Raw genomic sequence first — 24,103 nt, 5'->3', positions numbered from 1 at the left:
CACTAGACTGCCATTTATTATACAACTCCAATTCGAATTTATCCAGTCAAGAAATTTTATACTTTTCTTTGTCCACAGGAAAAACGCCAGTAGCTTTATAGCCTGCTTTTATGTTTGTTTCATTCAAACCTTTTCTCCAAATACTACAATGCATGTTTACAAACTGTGCCTTTCGTAGTGGTTGTCATCTTATGTCTCATGAACATGCTGCAACAGTTCCTTTCCGAAGGAGTATTTTAAAGGAGAAAAACAGCTGGCATCAAGCAGTTGCAACAAATCAGTAGGCTACAATGAGCTGGCAATTTCATTATTGAAATATTCTCTTGTTTGGCCAATTCAATTGTTTGAATAGAGAAATGCATCATATGGCCATCAAACAACAAAAGCAAAGGCCTTATTGCTTTTGGGTCTTCAACAAACTTCACGAACCATGCATGAAATATATCTGTGGTCATCCAACCACTTTCAATGACTGAATAATATGTGTTTGGAAGAGCTTTATCACCATGTCAAGAAGTTTGCAGGTTCTTTTCTTTGAAAATGATTAAGGGGTCTAAACATCTTCCATCAGCACAGTCGACTGCTAGGACAGTGATGTTCTCACGATTGGCTCCACATGTTACACATATTGACTTCTTCCCTTTTTCTGGTCTTTAACTTAGACGGATCTATTAGAAAACCTGTTTCATCGCAATTCCAGATACATTCAGGCCGGTCCTCGATTCCCAACCTCTTAATTTCAGCATCTAAAAGAGCATGAAATCCATATATTCCAAATGGGGTGAATGCAACATTTTTTCGAGCCAGTTGCATGAGGCCTCCACGCTTTAGGGATAAGTTGTGTCACTTCATAAATCCCACAGTCCAGTCATAACCTGGTAGCCCATCCTTGCAAGGAGCAGCAATGTCATTTGATTTAACACAATCTTTCACAATTGATTGCAGTTCTTGAATAGTTGGACAAAATCCTGCTTCTGTCATCTTTTTAATAGCTGCTGCCATTTTCTCTTCTTTGTGCATTGGAAACACTGTCGTCCTTCCTCACTTCTTAATTTAATCTTTTGAACGGTTGCATAAAAACGCCCTGTATACACCATACCTTATAGCAACACTATTCAAGCTTTGGCCTTGCTGTACTTCGGCCACTGCTTTTTCAATTCCTGTGTTGGTATTGGTATAATGTTTCACCTTTTTTAATAATTTTTCACCATGTTTTACATAATCATTTACTCAGTAAACAGTATACATAATACTCTAATTTAAAAACATATATATATAAACGCCTGAAACATATGAGTATAGTAGCCTATTTTAGGATCAATATCTAATCAGAAATTAGCCTGAAACGACACTAGTACAGTGCTCAATGAGACGACCTCAGAACTAATCGTATCTATGAAAGGCAAGTCAAAGTGGGTCAACCGGCTCGGTGGCTTAGTGCGCCCGCCTCTGAATTGGTAGGCATCGGTTCGATACCTTGTCGGGTCATACCAAAGACTTTTTAAAAATAGTACCGGTACTAAATCTAATTCCTGCTTGGCATTGAGCAATGGAGTGGATTCGAGTACTAATGTACTCAGTTGTGCATCTATACGGCTGCATTGACACTGTCTGCTTTGTAAAGCGCTGAGGAGCAATGCATTTTGCGATGGATACAACGCTATATAAAAACTAACATTATTATTATTAAGGTAGCCTAAAGCATTTTATTGGCCTCAACGAAATTGCCTATTTGCCTATATATGAAACATAATGCTACCAGGACTGGTTAAACTAACACTAAACAGATACTTCTGAAACTGGTAAATGCTTACCAGGAGGTTAGCCAAAGCTTTTGAATGGCTACTAGGCAAGAGTTCAGCAAAGTGGAATGGTACATAAATCAATTAACTACAAAGAACAAAACAAAACGATTGGAGCCTGAAACTTCATGCTTAACTTGTCCTGTCATGAATCATCCTGGTACATTAGGATTAATGTATTTACTAGAGATCAGAAAACTGAGACAATGCAAATAAAACATTAAAATGTTAGTTAGTTTAATTCTTTATAGCAACCAAAATCGTTCTAAAATGGAAGTTATTAAAGATGAGGTAAAAAAAACAAACACAGGAAAAAATATAAACAACTACCTGTTTTTGCCCCAACACATTGTGTAGTTTTAGGATAAAAAAGGCAACTTAGAATAAAATGAAAGGTTACTTAAGAGCAATCAAAATTGAAGCACTGAAGTACAATCACACTAAAATATCATGTAAATACAGTACACATAAAAAGATTGTGATTGTCAACAATCGTTTTCAATTCCCAAAAAGTTTAGTAGAGAAAAAAAAAATTGTTTGACAGTTTTTGGGTCAATTTAATCTGAATAGTACTTACTTCTAGACCTGTATTGTATGTTAAAAAACGGGCAACACTAAAAGGCGGAAATGCGGAAACACGGAAGTAAGCCAAAATAACTTTACAATTAAAACAGTCATAGTATTTAAAGATCTCACAATTGCTTCTAAATAATATCTTTCAATAATATTTCAACATAAGAAAATGTTCGGTATTGAGTTGTGGCTAAAAATCGCATTTCCACCTTTTTCTTATTTCAATAAATTCCATTAAATTTCGAAATTTACTCCAATAACTGTGGAATTAAAGCAGTCAAAGTATTTAATGACTTCACAATTGCTTCTAAACAATGTCTTTCAATGATATTTCAACATAAAAGTAGGTTCGGTGGTGAGTTGTTGTTAAAAATCGCATTTTCGCCTTAATCCATGTCGCAACATTTCATTCTTTCATGATGAAGTTATCGCTATGTTAAACAATATAAACGCCAAGATCGTATTTCCGCGTTTTCTACATCGGCATTAAATCGCTACTTCTGCGGACAATACGCCATTTCACGCCCGCTTATTTCCGCGTTCCGCATTTCCGCCTTTTAGTGTTGCCCTTAAAAATCTAATCAAATAAATGATGTTTCTAACCATGCAAAGTTTATATTCAATTCAATTTTATTTTTCTTTGCTGGCGTGAACATGTATACAGTAGAACGATCAGTAAACGCATGAATTTGTCACCAACAAAAGGAAAAGATGACAAAACCAAAAGGTGTGCATTGATAAAACAGTGTTTGGAAAATACCGTACTATCTTAAAAATTTGCTATACGGCCGTGTGACACACGATGAAGAAGATTGTTCATTTGACTTTTTAGTCTTATAAATGGTGTATTTTTTGAAATTATTTAAATATAACTATTACAAAGCTCAAAAATCTTTAGAGTGATATCGTTTTGAAATGTGTTTATTTTTTACTGTGTTTGGCTATTTTTTAGTTAAAGTTTGGCTACAGCAATATTTTGAATCTGGCAACTCTGTGCAAGTGGTGATTGTAGGAATGTAGGCCAACTTTTACAACCCACGAAGAAATAGTTTCTTTTTCTCCTTTTTTTAGTCTTTGGTGGTTTGGTTGTGAATTTTTAAGATAGTACGGTATTTTCCAAACACTGTTTTATCAATGCACACCTTTTGGTTTTGTCATCTTTTCCTTTTGTTGGTGACAAATTCATGCGTTTACTGATCGTTCTACTGTATACATGTTCACGCCAGCAAAGAAAAATAAAATTGAATTGAATATAAACTTTGCATGGTTAGAAACATCATTTATTTGATTAGATTTTTAAGGGCAACACTAAAAGGCGGAAATGCGGAACGTCGCTAAACGTTGAACTCGTGTAGAAAAGAGAACTTTGCTGACTAGGATACGTTGAAACTGGGAAACATTCACAGAACCCCTTCAATTTGTTCCAAGAACCCATTTAGCCTAACAGTTCATTTGTAGGCTACATTGATTCAACGTCTGAATACATTATCTTAAAAATGCAACGTATCGAAGGGCTTCTGTAAATGTTTCTCAGTTTCAACGTATCCTAGTCAGCAAAGTTCTCTTTTCTACACGATTTTAACGTTTAGCGACGTTAAAACGATAGGCCACACATTTGGTTAGCCTTTTCATTCTGTTACTGCAATGTGGCCATGGGTCACCAAACTTTTTTCTCTTAGGGCCGGATTGCTGCGAGATTAACAGCTGCGGGCTGGATGCAAATTGCGAAAAGATATACAACTATTTAGAATCTCCATTGACTTCAATTGAGCACAATAAATAACAAAGTCAGCCGTGGAATAGCAAAGTTGTGATGAAAATCGAAAGGTTGCTGGAAAAGTTATCCCTTGCTGTGATACCGGTGCACTACAGGGCATCGTGCTCTTGAAAAAACATTACATCTTTCCAAATATGGCCTAGGCTGTCCCCATTAGTGGTGGCCTAATGATAAACAGCAACGTCAGTCCTTTATAAAAAGTTTGGTAACTTTTTTCCTTAACAGTTGTAGTGCAGCTGTTATTTCCGCAGCACGTGGCGGGCCGGATGAAGTCAGTTCGCGATCCATAGTTTGGTGACCTCTGTGTTAGACTACCGATCGATCGAAACGTGAACACGTTACGTTTCTGTATAGGTTAGGCTACCTACTTTTGAGCGTTGACATTATAATTCCAAAATAATATCTATAATATTCATATTTATCGATATTTTATGACTTGTACCGGATTTTAATAAATTGTAGCAAAAATATTTCTGAAAGTAGCCCAAAAAGTAGCAAGTATAAATTAAAGGACTGTAGCGGACGAGTTTTAATCCGCTACCGCCTACAGTGGTGACATCTGGCACCACTGGCTGCCTGAGCGGGTGAGCGGGTAGCCACTTTAACAAGTCGAAATTCTGCCACTGAAATTGACTACAATGCAACCGCCAACCAATCAGAACGTGTTATAAGAGGCTGCCGTCCAATTGTGACCCTTCTAGCACTCATCCAGAGAGTTATTGCTTGTTTTGAACTTTATTTGGTAATTACAGAAGAAAAAGAGCAATAGCAGTGGTGAGAATCGAACACGCGTCAATGAAATGACTACTTTCTAGCCCTAACCCTATCCCCTAAGCCAACCAGCTGACAAAAGATCCATCACTTAATTTGCTTTCTATGATCTTCTTTTCGCCATTTTTTACGTCACTTAAACCGTAGCTTATGATTGGTTGGCGGTTTCATTCTAATCAATTTCAGTGGCAGAATTTCGACTTGTTAAAGTGGCTACCGGGTGAGCGCAGTCTGACTCGGCGCCGGCGTCACATTACGACTATTGAACAAGGATAGAACATGTATTGAACAATGGTGAATATGGTTTCATCTGGTAAGGTTACGATATATGAGAAATATTGATTATTATGCATTTTGAAGAGTAAATTTTAAAAAAGGCCAAATCTAGAAAAAGGCCTAACGTATAATTTCTAAGGCCAACAGACTTTAAAAAAGGCCAATCTGGCCACCCTGATCTGGACTTAGAATTCATTTCTGAACTTCAAGTTTTTTTCGCACTGGTTGGTGTTTTGATTTCTATTTACTTTTAAGAATTTGACGGGGAAATGGGTTAAAAATCGTTTTTTTGGGTTTAAAATTGAAGTAACCTGTCATTGTCAGGCCCCCAGATTGGCAACACATTAGGGTTTTTGGAACATTGTGACGTCATGTGACGTTAAATTACATCACAATTGCACGAGCTAATTCGCTTACGGCAGCAGAACTGTTAACAAGTTAATAGAGAAGACACAACCTGCAAAGATTGTATAGGCTACGGTACGGTATATGCGGTGTTCAACTTAGCCTATTTGTCAATCATGTCAAAAGTGTAGCCTACCAACTTATTGTGAACAATAAAACCGGTTCTAATCCTAATTAACACAATTCAAAATGTTTCAAATAACTTAATCCCATAGCCTATGCCCTTAAAAGTGGAAACGTACTGTTATGTAACCACTAAACCAGGTTTGGTAATTGAACTTTCTCTGTTTTTTTCTAGTGCTATGGCACTGTCACGATTCTTTCTATCTCTCACGAGGAAAGAGACTTGGGAAAAGACGTAGTTATTGGGATATCAACGTAAAACAGTCAAATAAATGGTCGAATGGTGATTACTTGTGAGATGATAAATGAAAATTCTTGCAGGACTTTAACGAATGGTTCAGCACTTCCAACAACTAATCAAGAATAACAGAACAGCAATAGATTCCAATACATGTAGCTCTTATAATCGACTTCAACGTAATTCACTTACAACCTCTCATACAACTCTAATCTCGATCACAACTTCTAATAGCACCAACTCTCATCTACTCGTAGGCTATTCAATAATCCCAATTTAAATTTCAATCAATGATAATCTCAATAGGCTAATCAATTACGCAAATTTCGTCTCTATTTATAGCCGGTTTGTTTTAACCAGTAACTTCTAGCTAGAAGATACGATAATGTCAGCCCCGATAGCTCAGTTGGTTAGCTCGTGTCTTCGTAAACGAAGAAACTTCAAGATCAAGCGGCGCCAGTTCGGCTCTCGGTGAGTGCGCTTGAGCAACCGTCGTTAAGGACTGCTCTCCATTCAGCGACATCTAACAGGTGGAATCATTCCCTGGCAACAAGACGTTAAGAATCGGAAACTTTACTACTGCGTCAGCAGGCCCGGACTTAGGAGGGCAGAGGGGGCAGTTTTCCCGGGCCCCCCTATGTGGAAAAAAATGTGATTTTGTGTTATTTTTTCCTTTTGGCCTTTAAAGTTTCTGCAAAATGCTGTGCAGTACTGGACTGATGCTACTGAAGACGTAGAGGTGGTTTTTCGCGTCGTAGGCTTGAAAAAATTTTTTTTGCACGGGGGCTCCCCGATCTAAAAGTGCCCCGGGCCCCCCATCAGCTAAATCCGGCCCAGTGCGTCAGTGATTGTTGAGTGAGGTGTTGCGACCGTGTCATATTTTAAACCGATTGTCCTGCTGTGGTATCATGCACGTTACGTCCGCGTTTTGTTGCTTTTACCTTTTTCTAGACCTCTGCTATGTTTGCCATATATTGTTTTTTCGTTGTGATGGTCAGAAATAAAAACAAACTGAACTGAAACTGAACTGATTCAAAGTCTTTACAAGTATGCGAAACTGCTAGGATTAAGCTCTTCAAGAAGCTTTCCCAGCACGATGAGGAATGGCGAGGATAAAAATTTCAAAACTCAGCGGTTTCAAAAATTTGCATGATGTACACTTATCGTTTTTTCTTTTTTAATGATTCGCAGCTCTTTTTGAAACAAACCACAGTTTTGTATTTGAAAAAACGCTATGGAAAACTGAAGGCAATAAAAAAATTAATTTTGTTACTCCGGTGGTTTCCCGGAACCGAAATCACATTATTGACCAGCGCCATAGACATTAGTGATGCAAGCCGCGCCGCGTACGCGGCCGCTTTTGACTTTTTCGCCGCGTGCCGCGCCGCGCCGCGTGGAAGGTTGAAATGACAAAGCCGCGCCGCGCCGCTTGCCGCGTAAACTTTCAAGAAATTAATTTTTCGTAAACGTAAACTTTCAAGAAATTAAACTTTCGTAAACGTAAACTTTCAACTTTTCAAGAATCAGCTATGAAACTTCAAATTTAAATTGGAAACACGGATCAGTTATTTTTCCCTTCGGAAACCCTAAGATGGAAAGCTATGCAAATGCAAATTGCAAATGGCTTGCAGTTGACAGGGTTTTAGGGCTTGCTTGTCAGGGAAGCTGTACGAATGTTTTTGGTTAGTAGCCTAGCTGATAAGCTCAGTTACCAGGCTATAGGCCTAGCGCAACTACCGCATTATTTACTATATCAGTTAGCCCAGTGAGTTCAGGCTATAAGTTTTACTCTTGTGTGTGTAGTTCATATAGCCACTGGCATTACCGGTATAATTGCATTATTGCTTACAAAAAGTGTTCAAAAGTCCTGATACTGGATCCAGGAACATTCTATTTGTCTTAGTTTGTATTATGTCTTAGAACTTAGATGCATTGCTGATAAGAGAATATGATCTGGTTAGCCTGGCCAATTAGTGCACAACTGTATTGGTACTAGGTTACCAGTTATATGCCATGGATGCTTTTTCCTACAATTGACTTTCTAAACAATAACTCGTTAAAATATTTTTTTTTAATTTTGTAATTTGCGGTGTGCGGTGCGGTGCAGTGTCAAAGTTCCAGATAAATTGCGGTGTGCGGTGCGGTGCGCGGATAGATGAGTCAGTTGCGGTGCGGTGTGCGGATAAAAATTTTGGGTTCGCTGCATCTCTAATAGACATCTTCTGTGAGTTGACTTGCAAGTTGCAAAAAAGCTCAAAAGTTTTGTTGACTTGAGAGTAAGCAAATGCGACTTTTATTGGCGTAATGGCGTTGAGAATGAATCAAGTTATCATATATCAATGCAGTGTTACGACTTTAATTTGGTTGATGTGTCAACTGAAAATTTATGTTTATTTGCTTTTATCAATGCAGCAAAAACATAACTAGGTAGGCTAGTTAAAAAAAAACTGTGGAATGTCTCTGAATGTTGTTAACATAAAAAGTTGGATTTCCGAAAATGAAAAAGACTTCCTTCCTCCAGTATGCAATAAAATGCTGTACGTTTGTATATATTACAATTATTTTGACTAAGCCTATGTGGTGCTCTTGTTCTTATTTTTTTTTTTTAATAAAATATATATAATTATGTACTGCGTTTCGGTGTTCTATATCTAATTCGATGTTGTGATTCGGCGTTCTATATCTAATTTTGATGTGCAGTGTTTGTCACTCTTTTTAAAGCATTAGTTTGTCCGATTTTGGAATACAATAGTTTCCAACATCAGGCCTCGAAATTCACGGCGGACACGGCGGACATGTCCGCCGTCACAGCATGTGATGTCCGCGGGAAGTACCCTTTAGATCGGTCATATTTGTCCGCCGAGAAATAACACAGGAATTACCGATACAAATCGTCATTGCATAGCACGAACAATTGTTGCAAGAATATAATTTCCGCGCATCTAGAAAATGTGAATACTGTATCTCCTAGCTTCCATTCAAAAAGGAAAACTTTCGATTTTTACGTTGCTTCAACGATTGATGACATTGAATCAGCATAACAAAGGCAAATTCTTCGCTAAGAATCGATGGGAATACCGGTACTTCTACTTCTACACTAATCACGCGCAACTTAGTTCAAGTCTTACGTCACAATGTCTGGCTTTGATCGAGTAATATTGATCCTGCAAGGTTGGTTACAAAATTAGATTATACGAGTAGGCTATATTACAGCAAGATGCAGCAAAATTTGTTAAGTTTTGGTATTACAGTAAGATAGAAAACGCCCAAGGAAAATTAAATTTCGCTCACAAGACACGCAAAAATAAACTTAAGAAAAAAGCCCAATGAAACTTTGCACTGCAGAAAATAGTGGCATTAGTGTAGAAGTTTTCCCGACTCGTGCCCAGAGCATTGTGACGCAATAAGCCACACGATCTCGTTCGGTGGAAGCTAATCAGATATGCGTCGTATTAAGCATCTACACGGCGCTTTGACTCTTCGAGCGCACATCGTTGGTCTGATAAAAGCCTTTCAGAGTGACTTCGCTGAAATTTCAAAAAGCCTTATCAACCGTAGCTATAGTCCTCAAAGGGCGAAGAATTATCAAGATAAAGTGATTAAGCATGACGATCGACGCTAAAACTGGTGTGTCCGCCGTGAGACTTAATTTGTCCGCCGAGATAGCTGCTCAGACCGGACACGTTTGTCCGCCGTCAACAAAAACGAATTTCGAGGCCTGCAACATATATATAGCCTACAGTAAGTACTCTGTAGTAATAGAAAATTTTCAAAGGTTTGCAACCAAATTGGTACCTGCAATTAAGGCATTTATCATATCCTACAAGATTAGACATATTAAACTTGCCTACTTTGGCGTTTTGACATCTTTGCTATGATATTATTCAAGTTTATATATAAATATTTAAATGGTTTATATGATGTAAATTATACTGTATTGTTTCAAATGTATACAAATAACCTATGGCACAAGTGGCCATGGCTTAAAATTGTATTTAAGTCACAAATTATGTCAAGGCTCAAAAGTAACTTTTTCACAGTGCGTGCAATAAATGCCTGAAATAATTTACACCAGCAGTGATAAATGCACTTAGGCTCACTGCATTCAAGGTGAGACTTGACAATCACTGGGGCAGTGATCCTTTAAAATTTTTGTTGGAATCATCTTATGACGTCTTATATCAAGTTGCAGTACCATACTATTCTGCTATGTGTTTTTGATATATATACATTTTGTGCTCCCATAATTATTTCTTATGAAGGTTTATTTAAGGATCAGATATTCTGTCAACCGGGGTGACTTTGTTCACCGGGGTGACTTTGATCAGCACTGTTTTAGCTTTGTAACCGACAATTTGAGTAACTGGACTTCGCTCAAGTACTTCAGACCCCATCCTTGGAATTTGAGCGAAGTCCAGTTACTCAAATTGGCGATTACAAAGCTAAAACAGTGCTGATCAAAGTCACCCCGGTGAACAAAGTCACCCCGGTTGACGGGTTATTAATTGGTATTAGTTATGAAAGTGTACCGTATCTGTTGGTTTATGATTTTGTTTTTGTTATTGCAATTTTTCTAATACTGTCTTTAATATAAACTAAAAATTAAGTAAGAGCACTTTATTTTCCAGCCTACCTTTTGATTTTTTTTGGGTTTACTCATGATGCAATGCAACAATTTTATATATTTCTGCAAGTTAGAAGAATATGAACATCAGCAATGTAGTTTAACTCTGCTGTTTTGTAATTTGCTTAGTGTATAGCCTATTGAAGCTATTCGTATGTTTGCTTATTGGACAGGTTAAAGGTCTTGGTTTTATATGTATCATTACAGAGTGATGAACAGGCAATTTGCAAAAACCTTTTTTTGTTTCAGCTTTATTATCGTCATCATCTATTTTCTAAAAATATCAACAAGAACAAAAAGCTGAAATCAAGAAAATTAAAATAATTATGATGATAATGATGTCATCAAAATATGCTGTTATTTTAAAAAAACAGAACATCAAATCCAAACAATTTACTAAGGAAGTTTTTTTGTGACTCATATAGAAAAAGAGTGATAAATGATTGAAACTCATCACACAAAACTACAGGTTTAATTATGCACTGTTCGAACGGCTAGTTGAAATGAAATATACTTTAACTGGTTGAGTTTCAAGTGAGTGTATGATGTGACATTTTTTCAACTTTTTTAGACATTGTTTTTATCCATTTTCATGTTTTTGCAGCCACAACAAGCAGCTGAAAATCATGTTTGTCGGTGGACCTAACATAAGAAAAGATTATCACATTGAAGAAGGTGAAGAGGTAATACTCAAAATTTGTACATGAAAAAATGTCTCACTGAAAACATGCATACATTCACATTCAAATGTATATATTTTTTCATTAATTGTAAACACTAATTACTTTAGAGTAGGTACAGAATAAATATAAAACGAAACTAATTATATATTGGTAGTTCATTTGTGCAATGCAGTATAAAATGTCAACTTGGCATCCATCCTAATTTTATATTGTATGTACACCTAACACTGTACACCTAACACTGTATGTACATGTATTTATATTTTTTGCCCCCACTCCAGTTCATAGCTTTTTTTTAATTTGCAAGGTCACGCTTGATGTCATCAGTAGTTTAGAGCTGAGATTACAAGCCTGATGATGTCACCTTTCTGATAAGTTCTACAAAATTTTAAATCCGTTGAATGCCAGATTTTGCAATCACAGTTGAGTGTTCTCAAGTTTTGAATAAAAGTAATTGCATTATGAGCAAGTAATAATAATCATAGTCGATTATTATTAAATAATATCATAAATATCTTTTATGTATGTCAATAAATGTGCTAACTTTCAGCTGAAGGCTACATAACTTGGAACGTACAATTATTCATGAAAACTTTCAATTAAATCTTATAAAAAGGAACTATGTGGCTGTGATTTCTTGAAAAAAAAATTGCTTTGATGTAGAAATTATGAACTTGTTCATACTGTAAAAATTATAACAAGTTGTATATTGCATTTCGTTTCAGTTTTTTTATATGGTCAAAGGAGACATGTGTTTGAAAGTAGTTGAGAAGGGAGTGCATAGAGACATAGATATAAAGGAGGGTCAGGTAAGTTTAAAGTACAGTAAAATTCGTTCAATTTATCAGTTCGCCTTGTTTGTCACATTATTGTGGATCCCCACAGAAGTCATTGTTGTTTTGACCTGTTTGCATAACTCATCAGTTCACTTAATTCGTCACTTTGTTCTAATCCTTTTGAGGTGACGAATTAGACGAATTCTACTGTATATTGCAATTTTATGCATTTGCTTATATTGTTTGTGAGAGCTTTATCGTTAGATTGATTGAGAAAGCCTCTTTGGCAGCTGGCAGTTTGTAGAATCATAAATTTCTATTTCTTGTAATTTCTTTGTGGTTTCTTTTAAATTTTTTTGTAATTTCTTTTAAATTTTTTTGTAGAATCATAAATTTCTATGGTCTTTTTGCGTGAAAAACATTTTACAGTACACATCTGCTATTAAACTGCAAAGTGTAAACAAAAGTTCTGCAAATGCTGGAATGTGTGATGTCATAACGTTTGCGGTTTTGATTGTCATGTAGGTGTTTCTGCTTCCTGCTTATATACCGCATTCCCCGCAAAGAAATGAAGACACTGTTGGGCTGGTAATTGAACGGGAGAGGTTACCAAATGAAACGGATATGTTACGATATTATGTCAACGAAAATGACGACACTGTTTTGTTTGAAAGGTCATTTCATTGTGACGACTTGGGCACTCAACTGGCTCCAATCATACGCGAGTGAGTTTCATGTCACGTTAAATGACACGCGTTTCGTCCATAGGCGTAGCCAGGGGGGGGAGAAAGGAGCCATGGCCCCCCCCCAAATTTTCCAAGTTTGGATTCCGAAGTTGAGCCCTTTGTTGAAAATTTAATAAAATTTGTAGAAATTTATAACGTTTTCCAAGACATCTGGCTATTAACACCCCCCAGGACTTGTTTTAGACACACAGAAAGACACCAATAAATTTTGCAAATCGTGCAGAGTTTACGCGATTTACGTTTCTTTGAACTAATTTGTGGAAGCAATTTCAGAATGGCTTACTGTGTTGGGTTTTTGTGTAGTTATTGAGTTTTTGTGTACGGTAGCTGAGTTGTTGGTGTTCTCTAATTTTAGCCGCAGTTTTTGCCCGTTTGTGTGTTAAAACTACCTTTAATAAGTTAATAGCTGTTTATCTGCTAATAAACTTCATACAAATATTACCCTAAAAGTGTTTCCAGAAAGCGCTATAATCCATTATTTGAGTGTAATTTTTCAAAAATTTTTCGGGGGGCATGTCCCCGGACCCCCTAAAATACGCGTGCCTTCGGCACGCTCTAACCCCCCACCACTTTCATTGCTTCCCTTGCTCAACCCACCAGGATACGCCACTGCACATCAAATGGCGAAGGCTTAGATCCAGTTCATGTTGTTGAAGGGAACACTTTGTTGTTCTCTTCAATTCATCAAATATTTGGCCCCCCCCAAAAAATTTTTCTGGTTACGCCATTGGTTTCGTCTAGCTTTGTATATATTTACAAGGATACCGCAGCATTGCATGGGAATCTGTAATGACCTCATAGCAATCACAAGTTTGTGCGTGATGGAGGACCATGTGCCATGTCAGGATTTTTGTCTTGAGTTGTTTTTCAACGAATAAGCTAATGTGTTTGCACATTCAAACACCGTGTTTACTGCTGAGTTTTAAATCCTTGTCTGGGCCATAAGTAGTATGCATCATGTTTTTGAAAAATTTAGACGATGCTACGTCATCATCATCATCATAATCCATCGTCGGTTTGTTCCCCACTAGTGGGGGTGGCCGATTGTTTCCGCGCAGCAATTGTTTTAATCCCTTTTCTCCATTTCACCCTGTCCCTTGCATCTTCCTCCTTCAGTCCGACTTTTTTAAATTCATCCTTCACTTGTTGTTTCCACGTTCTTCTTGGACGACCGCGTTTCCTCTTCCCATCCACCTTTAGATCTAGTGCCTTTCACAAAAACGATATTGTAATTTTTCCAAGCCCTTAAGTTTGAAAAGAAATTCATAACATCTCATTTTGTTTGTTTTAATCTCAGCTCACACATTATAAAGACGTTAGTTAATTGTTTTCCAGGTACTTCAATTCGAATGCGCACAAAACAGGCAAACCAGACAAAGGTGCGTTTCGCATGATACTGTTTCAATCCATATTCGGCAGTCGTGTGTGGAGTGAACCCGCAGTGGAATACACCTGCCTTGACCTTTCGATAGGCCTCCCTCTCCACCAATTCTTTCTACACTCGACTGTTGAACACATTTGTCAAAACATGCATTTTCTTTATTTTGACCGCGCAAGTAACAAAACACAATGTTCTCTTTGACACACTTTTGTTCGTTGACCCAAGTCTTTATTTTTAAAGTGTGATTATTCGTTGCTTTAGATTTCGTTCTAGATAAACTACCTTTTTCGTTGGATCTAACAACTGCCTTAAACAACCCCATCTCCTTGGAGAAAGCACTGACGCGCAGCGAAGATGAGTGTCATACATGTCTTTTTTCTGGAAAGTATCAGTTTGACATCAATGTCTACTCTGGTGGACGATCAGAAATTGAAACTGGATCTGTTGAACACTGGCTTTGGCAGTTGGTGAGTTTCATAATGTTTCTATTCATCAAATTTTGTACTGGTTTAAACCAGGGCTGTGGAGTCGAAGGGACTTTGGCGTGTCCGGAGTTGGAGTCGGCCAGTTATAAACTGAGGAGTCGGAATCGTATATTTTTCGCCCGACTCCACAGTCCACAGCCTTGATATAAACTAGTATGAGTTGGTTTCTGACTGTACTTTTCGCCTTTAACGCTGTCTAGCCACCCACGTTTAACATTGTATGATGGTACATTTTTCTTAACAGATTTTACTGTTCTCCAGGCACCTGATATTACAATTTCCGATCATCTTCTTGCGACTACAGGCTTGGCTGCTACAATCTTCAAAACGATAATCCGTTTTAGTTTTTTAATAAAATCATACGTGCTGACTGACAAAACATCGGAAATAAAGCTGATCATTATCTTCAAGATCTTGCGTTTGCGGACCTGAACCAGAAGACGGTGAATTGTATTTAAAAGATTTATGTTGATTTCATTGTAATACAATTTTCGTCATGTTAGATCGGTACTTCTACTGTGCGAGTTGACGATCAAGTCTTTACTCTGGGATGCAACGATTCTCTGATGCTGCCACCAAACGCAAGGTTTGTGCTTTGACATCTACTATAAAATTTTCATATCACACAGGTAATGAGTTCGTTCATCGACATACATAAACCACAAGGCGTTTGACCGAACCGTTTTTTAAGTAGAGTATGTTGCATTGCATTATTCTTTGCATGCTTGCTAATTACAACACCGCTACATTTTTTTAGAGACAGTTTGGTGTATAATACTATAAACAAACAATATAACCACGCCGTAATCTTGAATGCTCACTTTTTTAAAGGGACTGTTTTTGCTCCTGGACTTGTTACTTTTAAACAGCGGAAAGGGCTGCACTCAATTGCTTTCGTGTCTTTCCACTCAGTTTATTTATTCGGTGTTGTTTTAACTCGAGCAACAGTCTGATGATGTTCTTGATGACGTCAGATTGTTTTTACAGATTTAACAGATCTGGCTGCTAGAGAATTTTTAACAGGGTCTGTTTCATGATCGCCAATTGACTGCACTGTCTAGTTTGCTTGTTTCGTTGGTTTTTTACTACAGACATATCTATCTTTGTCTGCAGTAAATTTGCTAAATCTTGGACTAACTTTTGAAACTGGTCAGGCTGCTGAGATTACAGTTTAAAAAAAGTTAGTTTCATAATGGGGTCTGCTACTATTCGGTGAGTCCGATTCGGTGAGTCCGATTCGCTGAGTTCCTAACCTCTAACCCCTAACCCCTAACCCTAAAACGGCAATGATAATTAGGCTACGGTACCCGATAATTTAAAAAAAAAATTGAAAAAATCCCCCGTTAAGGGATCGGACTCACCGAATCGGACTCACCAAATCGGACTCACCGAATCGGACTCACCCAAACGGGCCATTTCGTTCATAATGGGACGTTTTCTTGTTTGAAGTGATCCACTGTAACATGCAAGAAATCTTATGGTTTTAAATGCACGATGCATTTTTCAGTTAATCATAAAAAGCGGAGAGAAATAAAACATCAAACTAACCATAATGACTGCGTAAAGAATTTCCCATGCAACACATCAACGTCTGTAGACGTAAAATCGCTGTAAAAAGGCCGGGTAAAAAGGACTGATTTGTTCGTGGAGTTTGCTGCGAGTAAAGCGTAATATTTTGTTCTGCAGAGTTTCTAGCGCATGAAGTACCCCAGTCAGTAGAACCTTTTGATGAAAACGAGGCCTTTACCAATTAGGCACTACGGAGCCCGCTGCATTATCTCATGCAGAGGCGAGACAGAGCCCACTGCAAGTTTTGCTTTGTGATAGTGATGATATAGCATTTTAGCGCATGCATGTGGCATCTAATGGTACCAAAAGGCATGGGCGGTTCACCAACCCACCACCTACACACGTGCCTTTCATTAAAGTCGCTATTTGTGAAATGACCTTCCTGTTTTGTCACCTGCATAGCCTACAGACTACTAGAACCTGACATAATTCAGGTAGCCGTCGGTATGATTTCACACTATTATGTTTTAAATCCAGTCATATTGCAGGTATGAATGGTCACGAGAAGATGGAAGCAAAGCCTTAAAGATCTTCCAAAACACTTCAAAAGAGTGAACGCATAATGTTTTGTTTATTTGGTGAAAAGGTTTTGCGCAAAGTCGGCATTATAATTTTTTCGTTTACAGGTACTACTTTTTGTCTGTCAGGTGACTTTTAATTGTGAAAAACTTCTTCGATGTGCCAGAATTTAAATCATATGCAAAAGACAATATTGTTTTATAGTCATACCTTTCGTTGCTACTAATTTACTTCACAGTTTTATGTTAGTTTTTCAGTAGTCTAACTGCACTATGCTTTTTATCATTGACAGTCATGCAAAGATTACTGTAAGTTTTTCTATGTATCTGTAAGCTTTCATATAATGTACCTTGTACAGTGGTGGGTGTCTTGTTTGTATAGTTTGCTCTATCATGATTAACGCAAAGCGTCACGTGTTTAACCGATGTAGGCTACCTTGTGCTTCCTGTTTGAGTCAGTCAAAGTGCAACGTGTGAATTGTCACAGGGGTTATAGGCAAATTGTTCGTAAGCAATATTGTTCGTAAAGCAATTCTTCATAAAGCATTTCTTCGTATACATCAAATTTTAACTGCATGCACGAAAAAATGCTTTAGGAAGAATTGTTTTACGAAGAATTAATTTTACGAACAATTGTTTTACGAACAATTGCTTACGAACAATTGCTTTACGAACAATTGCTTACGAACAATTTGTCGGACACCGTCACAGATTTCAATGCAAATTAGTCTCACAATTACAAGCTGACGTGGCGCTTCCGATTATTACTCAATGTTGTGTGCAAGTTTTCTGCTATGCTATGCAAACAGATGATGATTAATCGACTAACTGCAGCGAACTGTGTCCGAACGCATGCAAACACAACAACGCATTAAGCGCTTTATTGTGCGCTAACACAGCATTGGGCAGCATGCACAGATCGGTTTCCACTCAGCGCTTAATACGTGAGTAAACTACAAGCTACTGGAAATGATTTTGCCTGTGTTAGGCAGAAAAAAAACAAGAAATATATACTAACATGGGCAAAATCATGTTTTAAAATCATGTCGTGTTAGTATTTCTCTTAGTATTTCTTTCTTGTTTTTTTTTTCTGCTTATTTTGCTCTTCTCCATAATGAGCTAACACATCAAGAGAGTTCCCGTCATGACCATCAGCATTTATGATAACGCACCAAGGCCGATCAAAGTAGAAACTGTCTATCTTTTTTACTCATATACGTTTTAAAAATTTCACTTTGACGAGATTCACACCAAACATACAAAACTGTCTTCAGTATACAAAAACGTCCCACGAATAATAACGCATGTTTGTTTTCTTATACCATTCACACCAGAAATTGTGTTTCTGATGTACTAATATTGTATCTAAGAAATACAATTTCTGGTGTGAATGGTATAAGAAAACAAACATGCGATATTTTTCGTGGGACGTTTTTGTATACTGAAAACAGTTTTGTATGTTTGATGTGAATCTTGTTTAGCCTACTCCTTTTTTCTCCGTTTTATTATATGTTTTCTAAAAATAATTTTTCAAATTCTAAGGTGTTGCGGCGGTGCCAGCCTATTTTAAGCTGATTATCCTGTTTCGGTATCAAGCACGGTATAACGTTCGCGGTTTGTCGTTTCTACCTTTTTTTTACTCATTTCCTATGCTTGGCATATAACCTATCGTTTTTCGTTGTGGTGATCAGAAATAACAACAACTGAAGCGAACCGCGTTTGCAAAAACGCTGCTTTTTGCTTTACAGGCTGAGCCGATTGCTTTTCCGTGGAATTATTCGTTCGTTTTTCAAGTGTAAATAAATGTTGATAATTTCAAGTGAATTTTTTGTACACGAGTACTCCCCCGGCCATCTCTACGAATAGCTTCAACCCACACACGTTTTCACATAAGGTGATGCCAAAGGTAGTAAAGTAATTTTTAGCTGTTTTTCTGGAGTAGGTTAGTTATCATTCCTTGCTTTAAATTGACCCTACATCAAACAGAACAACAGTTTTGGACTTCTACGTATAATTTATACCAATTCATTGGCTTGGTCCATTTTTATCACATTGTCCTCGAAAAGAATAGTGGTAAAGTACCCCCTCATAACGAGTTAAATATGAAGGCCCTCTAGCTTATTTTGCATCAAAATTGCAGTCAGTGTGTCTTCTTTTTGCATATAAGGTGATAGTAGTCACGCTTTTCCGTCCAGGCGCTGTAGCCATTGAACTGTTGTCTATCAAGTACTGTAAGATTATTATTTCCATTTCGAGGTTCGTAACTGGGACAGATTACAATGCACAGTGATGAATGATGTGTTCTGGGAGGCTGATTTACACACACAGGATGACAATTCGGCAAGACCAACTAGGTATTCGTTTTCACAAACTTCTAGTTTACCACTTAGGCCTACGTAGAACACCAGCTCAGTGGCCGAATGGTTTCTGCTCTGGAGATAATACAACTGAAACCGATTCCGGGTCGGAACATACCGAAGACTTTAAAAACGGTTCTGATTGTATTCTTTCTTGCATGACGCAGTGAAGGTAACTTGGGTAATAATATAATGACCTCGTAAATCATGTAAAAATTAGCCCTGTCGCTGAAAGACAGCTGTTGTAGAGCCGGCCGGGTTCCCGAGACCTACTTACGCAGTTCCTGAGATTGGCATGATGAGTTTTTCCGCGTGTTGTCTGTAAATTATTCCATTCACTAAGTGCCGCTGAGTAAAGCAGTCCTTGAAATGCATTGCTCAGAGCACACCCTAAGAGTCAAACCAGCGCCACGTGATCTTGCCGTTTCTTTGTGTGCAAAGTCGAGCGCTTTACCAACTGAGCTATTGAGACAGGCCACAGTTCGATTCTTGGAGGTGTGCGCTGGTTGACATGCTTGACCAAAAAGTGACTGAATGAGTTGTTTGGATGAAAGTATTCTACAACAGGGCTTTCCAAACTGGTGGTCGCGACCCCACAAGCGGTCGCAGAGTGTAGCCTATATCAATTTTTCATAAAGTCGCCTACTTCACCTATTAGCCCACCACTTCTGTACGCGCTGTTATGAAAGCTATTTACTTTATCAAGAGTTGCGAACTCAATTTCTGTATTTTTGCAAGTTTACGTGGTGAAATGAAATCGGAGTTTAAAACCCTGTCACTCATGCTTTCACTACATTGTGAAGTGAGGTGACTTTCCAAAGCTTTAAAAGGGTTATTAATGTTGAAAATAACGTCGTGAGTTTTCTAACAAAATCAAATTCAGACTTGTTCTACCATTATTAAAAGAAAGGGGCGATTACTAGTGTCACCAACGGGTCATTTTTCACATATTTGTTATTTTCTGTCCATACAAAGGTCATGTGTCGTTCTTTTTTGGCATAACAGTAGGTCACATACCCTGGTATATTCAGCCAAAAAAGTTTTTTAATTTTCCAACTACTAACTGCCGAAAAATAACTTTTAAATGATAATAAAAAGTGCCCCGTTGGTCAAACCCCTATACGACCAACGGGCCACTGCTATTCGACCAACGGGTCACTTCTACTTGGCAAAAATCTGATGCACTGGTGCTTATTTTGGACTATTTAATACACGAACAACATACAAACAACACAACAACATAAGCAACAAGCACTAGAAATATGCTTTTATTATGAAATTTCATTTCATATTTTCATATTCAATTCAATTTCATTATATGAGATTCAAGTGTTTTTGGTGTTTATTTTACTCTTTTTAAATCTCATATTTTTCTAAAGTTGCAGAAAACTTTAAGATACCAGACAGGTGTTTTGTAGATGCCGCAGGTGTTGGTGCAGTAGTTTTCTCACTATCCATTGATTCATTCTTTAACATAACAAGCCAACGTTGTTCGTGGTATATCATATTTTTTCGCCGAGTTTCGAACAAAAATATTTTGTTTCAAAACATCTTCGACAGCTTTGTTGAGATTTTCAGAACTAAACAACCCTGTGTTAGTGCTAGTTGTTTTAATTTCTGACATCTTTAGTCTGAATACATAAAGGAAGACATTGTTGAACAATTAGCTAGTGACCCACTGGTCAAACAGGTGCAGTGTTGGGCGCGATAACTCATTTTTCAGTTAAGCGATAACGATAATCGATAAACGAAAAATGCCTAAAGCGATAACGATAAACGATAAATCAAAAAAAAGTTAAGCGATAACGATAAACGATAAATTATCGCCGATAATGTCCGATAACGATAATTTTTTTTTTCTTGATTAGAGCTGCCCCATCCCATGCAGCACGAACTGTTTTCATCAACATGACAAAAAATCGAACATAATATACTGTAAAGGGACAAAACTTTTTGTAAGTTATGCATGAATAGAATCGCAACAGCGGCAGTAGGTATGGAATCTTCAACCTCTTGATCCAGAATCAAACCACTGAGATAACCGCCGTGCTTATAATTATACCTTCAGATACCAGTTGGATGCTTTTATCAATTGAGTTACACTGCCGCTTACGTGCAGTAGGCAAAATAATTAAATCAAATGAAAATACTATAAAAAATTCCAAACTTTGTATTTTGCTTTCTACGGGCTGTTTACAGCAAAGTCAGCAATAATTGAAAAAGTTCCAAAAAACGCAAAATGCTTGAAAATTTATCAGTAATCTTAAGCGTTATTGGTAGTAAATATTTGATATTTAATATATTTGATTGAGCGTTGGTTATGTCGCATAGGTAAATCGTCGTGGTATCCAGGCTTACGCCCAGTGATTGAAAATTTAGATTAAATGGACCGGAAGGCAAGGAAGCCAATCTTCATGTCCACTTTCAGGCATGCCTTTAAGTGTCCTGCCCTTTCTATTGTCGTTCCAGCACTCTCACCACTCGGCTATGCAGCGTAGGAAAATGAGAAAGGTTATACTGTATTTAGCATAATGTTACCACGCAACTCGATACGCAACTGTATGCTCATGAGCGGTGTCGAACCGGCGCCCTTTCGATTGCCGTTCCAGCGCTCTCACCACTCGGCTATGCAGCATAGGTAAATGAGAAAGGTTATACTGTACAGTATTTAGCAAAATTTTACCATGCAACTCGATGCGTCTATTGTCATGCAAAAGCTACTACAAGATGCAAAAAGTGTGATGTCGGTCTGCATGTCAAATGCTTCAAGCAATACAGTATCATATTCTGCAATGACTTGTTTCAGTGATGGTGGCGCGAAAGACCATTTTTCCTTTCCACTTTTCCACTTAAAATTTATCGGCGATTAATTATCGGCGATAATCAAATATTGCCTTTGGCGATAACGATAAACGATAACTGAAAAAATAATTAAGCGATAACGATAAGCGATAAAAATTTATCGCCGATAATTATCGCCGATAAATTATCGCCGATAATGCCCATCACTGAACAGGTGGGTGGTCCGTTGGTCAGATACACGATAGTTCTTGGATTTTATCGCCTAGTTTAATAATGGATAAAATTTAAACATTTAACTCATTGCAATTTCATTAATCAATGAATAACCAATCAGCAAACAAAAAATAGTCTTGAAAAAATAAACCGATGGGTGAAAAAAGTTGCAGAAGAAAAATGTTCAAAATTTACTTTTTACCTTGTAAAACATACTTTCCTTCATAACAATATGAAAAAAAAATCACAGGTCCCCGCAAGGAAGATTTCCAAAACCAAAAAGGTTAATCTCGATACCACAATAACATTTTTCGTGCTTCCAACTTTTATTTTAAGAAATAGAAGGGTGGTCCGTTGGTCGTACCCTGTCCGTTGGTGGAACATCTCCCTTACTACTAGTTTAAACCATCTTTAAACCCGTATCAACGTAAAGTCAATCGAGGATCCGCGTAAAGCAGATACAAAAGCATCAGTAAATTTGAGAAAAATGTGAACACTGTAATATTAACGACGATTTTCGCAATAACACCTGGTTTTTGAAATATGCCAAGTGTCACATTAGCTTAAAAAAACTGAAGGAATTTAATTTGTTCCTTCTAGGAAAAAAAAACATAAATGTTTTGTATTGAAATCTAAACTTGATGAGTTCATCCAAAATTAAACATCTGGAAACAAACGTTGAAAATGATTTATTTAAAATATTCTCATTTACAGAAGAGTTTTGAGCTAGCAATGATGTGGAATCAATCGTTATTAACTCTCATAGTTATCGACCATTTGTCAAGTCTATTGAAGAAGTTTCAAAAGTATTTTCTTCCAGAGTCGGACAATACAGTCACACCCATCACATTGAACAGACGTGTTGCTTTTTGTTTTGTTTCCAGTAGGCTACTTGTAAAGTAGTAGGCTTCGAGTAGCCTACCGGTAAATTGTTTTTTAGTTTTTGTTTGAATTAAGCTTTTTAATAACTAACACAAATATATATTTCGTACTGTATCATTTTAATCGTGAGGGGTCGCGAAATTTTTTAGGTGATTAAGGGGTCGCGAGCAAAAAAGTTTGGAAAGCTCTAATCTGGAAGCTTCGATTTGTGATGGCTAAAAGGAGACTGTGTGATGACAAGTCGTAAAATAACGATGGCGTAAGTACATGACGTAACCAGAGTGCTTTTATCAAGTATGATGTGAAGTCCTGCAACATGTGTTGGCGTTGACATGAGATCCTAAGGGGATTCACTGGAACAACGGCGGTGAAATTGCGTCTTGACTTTTTTACTGTTTTTGCTGAACCTTCAGCCTGTTATGTCTTGAAAATGTACAGTTAACCAATTTATGCTTGCTTTAAATGTCACAACAGTTTATTGCTTTAGCGGCTTCACAGGCCTTGCATAAGGCATTGCACGAAAGTGGAAGAACAAAATAAATAAATCCTATTGAAACGTTAGCACTCAAGGGAGACTGCTTAGCCTATAGTTAACATATTCCAATGTGCATTATCACAATTGTCTGCTTATTAATCACTATTAGAGATTACGTTTCATCTCTTCTAGAAAAGTGAAGTTAAATGTTTTTTTTCGCGTGCAGTCAAAAGCTTTGTTTCCCAAATCCAATCTTTATACGGCCTTATTTGGGGAGGTGCTTTACCGTGGTTTCAAAAACACAGGCTTAGATGTTGTTTCAGCATTCTTATTGAATATCTATGAGCAATTTATTTGTTTGGTTGATTTTGCTGGGGGCTTTTCTAAGCCCACGTGACAAAAAGGTTGGGAGGTATGAATACAGTACAACTTTGGCTAGTTTTTGCTCAGCGCTCATGCCTCACATCAACTAGCATCAATGGTAGGCTATATGGGTAAATTGCAAAGAAACCAATAAAATGATTAATAGGCCTTTTAAAATGTTGTTGGTAGGCTAAACCTTATGGTAATAAAACTCTTCATTTTTGTATATAATCTAGCCTGCAATAGGATGAAACTCATACAAAT

The 24,103-nt window shown here is 37.3% G+C and overlaps 1 protein-coding gene across 2 annotated transcripts; it reads left to right on the top strand.

The window, feature by feature from the left end:
• The first annotated feature begins 8,375 nt into the window (after positions 1-8,375).
• Positions 8,376-18,565, top strand: LOC145787755 (3-hydroxyanthranilate 3,4-dioxygenase-like). Of its 2 annotated transcripts, none has more exons than XM_082599570.1 (8): positions 8,376-8,502; positions 11,194-11,272; positions 11,998-12,081; positions 12,574-12,773; positions 14,130-14,173; positions 14,449-14,642; positions 15,164-15,246; positions 16,718-18,565. In XM_082599570.1, the coding sequence occupies exons 1-8, from the start codon at positions 8,420-8,422 to the stop codon at positions 16,782-16,784; spliced, it is 834 nt and encodes a 277-aa protein (XP_082455696.1). In that variant the 5' UTR covers positions 8,376-8,419; the 3' UTR covers positions 16,785-18,565. The 2 variants fall into 2 exon arrangements, with proteins under 2 accessions (XP_082455696.1, XP_082455695.1); XM_082599569.1 differs by having other exon boundaries at positions 14,437-14,642.
• The last annotated feature ends 5,538 nt before the right edge of the window (positions 18,566-24,103 follow it).

Source organism: Aplidium turbinatum, chromosome 18 (assembly GCF_918807975.1).
Source record: "Aplidium turbinatum chromosome 18, kaAplTurb1.1, whole genome shotgun sequence".
Taxonomy (NCBI): Eukaryota; Metazoa; Chordata; class Ascidiacea; order Aplousobranchia; family Polyclinidae; genus Aplidium; species Aplidium turbinatum.
Note: the sequence above shows the minus strand (reverse complement) of the source record. Positions and strands in the feature narration are given on the sequence as shown.

Excerpts from the sequence above, each read along its gene's own strand:
- LOC145787755 (XM_082599569.1), top strand. The coding sequence starts at position 8,420 with ATGTCTCTGAATGTTGTTAACATAAAAAGTTGGATTTCCGAAAATGAA. Across the intron at positions 12,774-14,129 it reads CTGGCTCCAATCATACGCGA|GTACTTCAATTCGAATGCGC; the intron begins GTGAGTTTCATG and ends ATTGTTTTCCAG. Across the intron at positions 14,174-14,436 it reads AACAGGCAAACCAGACAAAG|ATTTCGTTCTAGATAAACTA; the intron begins GTGCGTTTCGCA and ends TCGTTGCTTTAG.